At 43.9% G+C, this 4067-nt stretch overlaps 1 protein-coding gene across 1 annotated transcript; it reads left to right on the top strand.

Moving 5' to 3' along the window:
- Positions 1–1165: 1165 nt before the first annotated feature.
- Positions 1166–4066, top strand: TM35_000441300 (uncharacterized protein; the record flags this gene model as incomplete). The annotated part of the gene is made up of 1 exon (XM_029030139.1): positions 1166–4066. A coding segment is annotated over one exon (2901 nt), but the record flags the coding sequence as incomplete, so codon positions are not given.
- Between the last annotated feature and the right edge of the window lies 1 nt (position 4067).

Genomic DNA, 4067 nt, shown 5'->3' on the forward strand with positions numbered 1-4067 from the left:
TGAAGCAATTAATGCGTGAGTTTGAAGATTCGGTGATGCATGCTGAAGAGGCTGAAGATGCTATGTTGCGACATGTGGAGCGGGCTGAGGAGCTGCTGAGGTTCTCTGAAGCAGATGCAGCTTCTCGGGAGTCTGCGACTATAGAGCGTATAACACAGATGATGGAATCGATTCATTCATTTAGTGAGATTGATTCTGTTGATAAATAGTACACGATGAATGTGGTTTTCGCTGCTACGTCTTTATCAGTTTCTTGGGGAAAAGTAGATTTATTGGTTGATTTGTGGAGTTCTATTTTATCTTTGGTTTGCTGAAGTTGTGGTGTTTTTTTTGTTTTTTTTTTGTTTGTTTGTGTTTGTTTTTGATTTTTATTTCCTTGTGTTGATGAGGTATATATATATATATTTTTTTTTTTCTTTTCTTTTGTTTATATTAGTTTAGATTTTTAGGATAATTATGTGGTTTTTTGTTGTTACTTTTTTTTGTTAATTGTTTTTTTGTTTGTATATTTTTATGGTGTTGTTTTGTTGCAGAGTGTTTATTTAGAAGTTGTTCAAATTTTGTATGTGCGGTGTTTATATGTGATGGAGAAAAGGTTTTTTTTTTTTGTTTTGAGGTGTATTGGTATACTTTGGTTTTGTTACTTGTCGTAATTTTAGTCTTTTTGGAAGTGACATTGTTTTTTCTTATTTGCCTGTATTTTGGCGAAGCAAAGAAGAAGAAGTGGCGTAAGCAGGAGCTTAGTTCCTTTGGTTACTGTAAAGATGTGGATGACTCCACGTTATTGGTTACTACCTTGAATGGTAGTGAGTTTTCCTATATGTCCTCTTTTAGTGGTTAGGTGATTAACCGTAGGCCATTTGATTATTCTTATTTATCATGGTGTCTTCTGCAGACGTACAAAATCTTTGCTAGTGTTAACGCATCGCCATAATCCTTCTCGGAGTATCGTAAGGGTACCTTTACCGTTTCTTAGTTCTCAGATGGTTTTATTTTTTCCTTTTTCTTTCTCTATGCTAATATTGAGGCTTGTTTTTTTTTTTTTTCCTTTCTTTCTCTCTCTCACTGTCTGTCTTCTTTTTCTCTTTTTCTCTTTTTATCCTTTTATTCTTTTATTCTTTTATCCTTTCTTCTTTGTTTTTCTGTTTCTATGTAGCCTGGTGCAATGGAGGAGCTTCTGGAAACACTTAGACAGGCGCAGTGTGCGGTGCTGCAAGCACAGCGGGATCTCATCACCCTCCGCTGCGTACAGGATGATCAACATGGCAGTACTGCAGGAACACCAGCAGGGCGAGAAAATAATACGGCAATATCACTGCAGTGTGCGGCACAAGCAAAGCAGGAAGAGGCGGTGCGCTACCTTGAGCGTGGTGCACACCTCTTCTGTTGTCTTCTGAAGGAAAAGTGCGATAGTGATGGTGGTAGTGTTAGTGCGGCACAGCAGAGGAATATGGAGGTGGCAAAGCGTGCAATGCGGCGATACTTTGAGGCGCAACAGGATGCACAGCGGCGGCGGGAGGAACAGTTCCAGCAGCAACTCGCAGCGACTGATCACCGCCTTACGGCTGCACACAATGACGCAGTGCTGTTTGCGCAGAGGACCTCCGCGCGTCGTTTGGCAATGCGAGTTATGAACCGTTGGCTGCAGCGGACTCTCCAAGCCCGCGCAAATCGCGAACGTATTGAGGGAATTCGGCAGTTAAACAAAACACGCGCATCAGTTGCAAGCTGTTATGCATCTGTTAAGACAGGGAGAGAACTGCGTCTGCGGTGCTTCTATCGATGGAAAGTAAAGCGACTGCATCTGGCGCTAGCGGTTCAACGTACTAGGGAGAAAGAACTGGAAGAAGAACTGCGACGTACCACGCGGGAAGTACATCGTGCAGAAGCAAAACTAGAACAACAAGAAAAACTTCTTGAACTTGAGAAGTTGCGGGAAACTCGGGATAAGAACAGTGAGGCCCGTATAGAGCAGGAATTAGAGGAAGAAATTGCACGGCTTAAGACAACCATGGATGAGATGGCATACGAATTCAGTGAACGTACAAGCACGTATGTGCGTCAACAAGAAGAAATGTCTCTACACTACACGGAACGGGAGCGACGCATCACGCATGATGTGATTATTGCTGAAGAACTCTCTCAAACACATCAACGAAAGGCGGAACAGCTCTTAACCGTTATGACAGCGCAGCAGGAATCATTTGTGACATTTATGAATGTTACCTGTACTGCAGTAGGTGATTGTGTCCGCTTGAAGGTCTCTGCACTGCATGATGCAGCGATGGCGATAGTTCGAGAGTCTGGTTGCTACATTTCAAATTTGATCGGAAAGGTTGCAGCGTTAGAGGAAGATGTTCTTCTTTTAGCGCCACTGAGCGAGCGAGTACTGTTACAAGAGCAACAATGCGAGGAAGCACGGCGGCAAATCGAGAAGGGTGAAACGACACTCAGACAACAGCAGCAGAAACAGGAAATGAGTGTACGTCACTATGAAGAAACAACCGTGAAACTACTGCGGCGTATGAATCACTCTGTATCTATGTGGCGTACTTGGGCATTATGGCGACAATACACAATGCAGCGAAGGGCGTCGCGGGAGTCGCGTGCAGCATGTGAGAAGATATATGCGTTAAAAGAGGAGCATGAACAAATACGGGTAGAGTGGCAGAGCTGGATATCTTGTGAACGAACAAAGAATGAAGCGATGCTTCATGCAACGATGGAATCGGCCAAACAGGTGGCGCAACAGCAACAGGAACAACTACAATATACCATATTGCAGCACTTATTGCTAGAGGAAAAAAAATGCCGAAGCTACATTACTGAATTAGAAATAACTGCCAGGAAGTATTTAAGGAGTGAAGCGGCACGTGAAGAGACAGAGTTACTCTTTGAAGAATTCCGTGAGGAGCACTCGGTTGAGATGTCTCACGCCGCTGAGCTGCGGACAGAAGCGCGGCAATATCTACAGCAGCAATTATACGAAATGCACATTCTACGAATGGATCGTCTTTTTGCTGTGGAGCGTGCCGGTCGTTTATCGCTGCAGCATGATGAGTTGTACATACGATACAGTTTGCGTCAGCGATATGACATTTCGTCTATGGCAGTCCACAGACGGGCACTACAGAAGGCACGTGATGCGTCAACTATGGAGTTACAAGCGATGGGACGACTCGTTGTGGAGTACTGTGCACGAGATGCATTTAGTCATTGGCGTTTATTCACAGAAAGACGTCGACACCGCCGTAGCGAGAGTCAAATGGAAGCGATAACTATTTGGTTAGATAACATGTTTGAGTGTATGACGGTAAAGATGGAAACTAAGTTGGATGTTTTATACTCTTATACAAACCAACTCTTTGATGGTTGTATCGCTGATTTAACACAGAAGTCACTGATGTTGGATAAGATGGAGACAGCGAAGGTCAATTCAGAAGAAGCACTTGCCAAACTTGAAGTAAATATGTGCATGATTCTGCAGCTCTACAGTACAGTTTCTGATGCATTTATGGCAACTGGTGCGGATTGGTGTGCTGGCCGCGAAGGTCTAGTACTTGAGTACTGCCCTAATGCGTTTTCTCATGCCTTAGAGACCAGTGAGGCTCTTATAGGCCTTCCGCAACCATCATGTGCAGCATGTGATCATTACAAAGCATTTGTATCTCCACTTGAACAGGCGATGCATATTTTTCTCTCAGGTGAGAGAGCAGCAATGGCCGAACACCTGCGGGGTGTTGTTGATCTTATTCAATTTACCGCAACGAATGTTTTAGAGGAGGAGCAGAAGCAACATGCAGAGGTGTTGGATGAACTACTGCGGTATCAGGCTTTTCTGGAAAGTAGAATAGCCGCTGCGGGTATTGTGGACGACGCTGAGTTAAACTGGAGCCGTGAGGCACGCATACAAATACAACAACAGCAACAGCAAATAACTGAGATGCGTGAACGTATTGGTTCGTTAATAGAATCGAAACAATATGAGAAGGTCCGTCATGAGGAGGAGAAACACCGCCTTGAAGGGGAACTGCATGCACTTCAGCATCGCATGGAGGTGGAAAAAC

Source organism: Trypanosoma theileri (assembly GCF_002087225.1).
Source record: "Trypanosoma theileri isolate Edinburgh chromosome Unknown TM35_Tth_44_V1, whole genome shotgun sequence".
Taxonomy (NCBI): domain Eukaryota; phylum Euglenozoa; class Kinetoplastea; order Trypanosomatida; family Trypanosomatidae; genus Trypanosoma; species Trypanosoma theileri.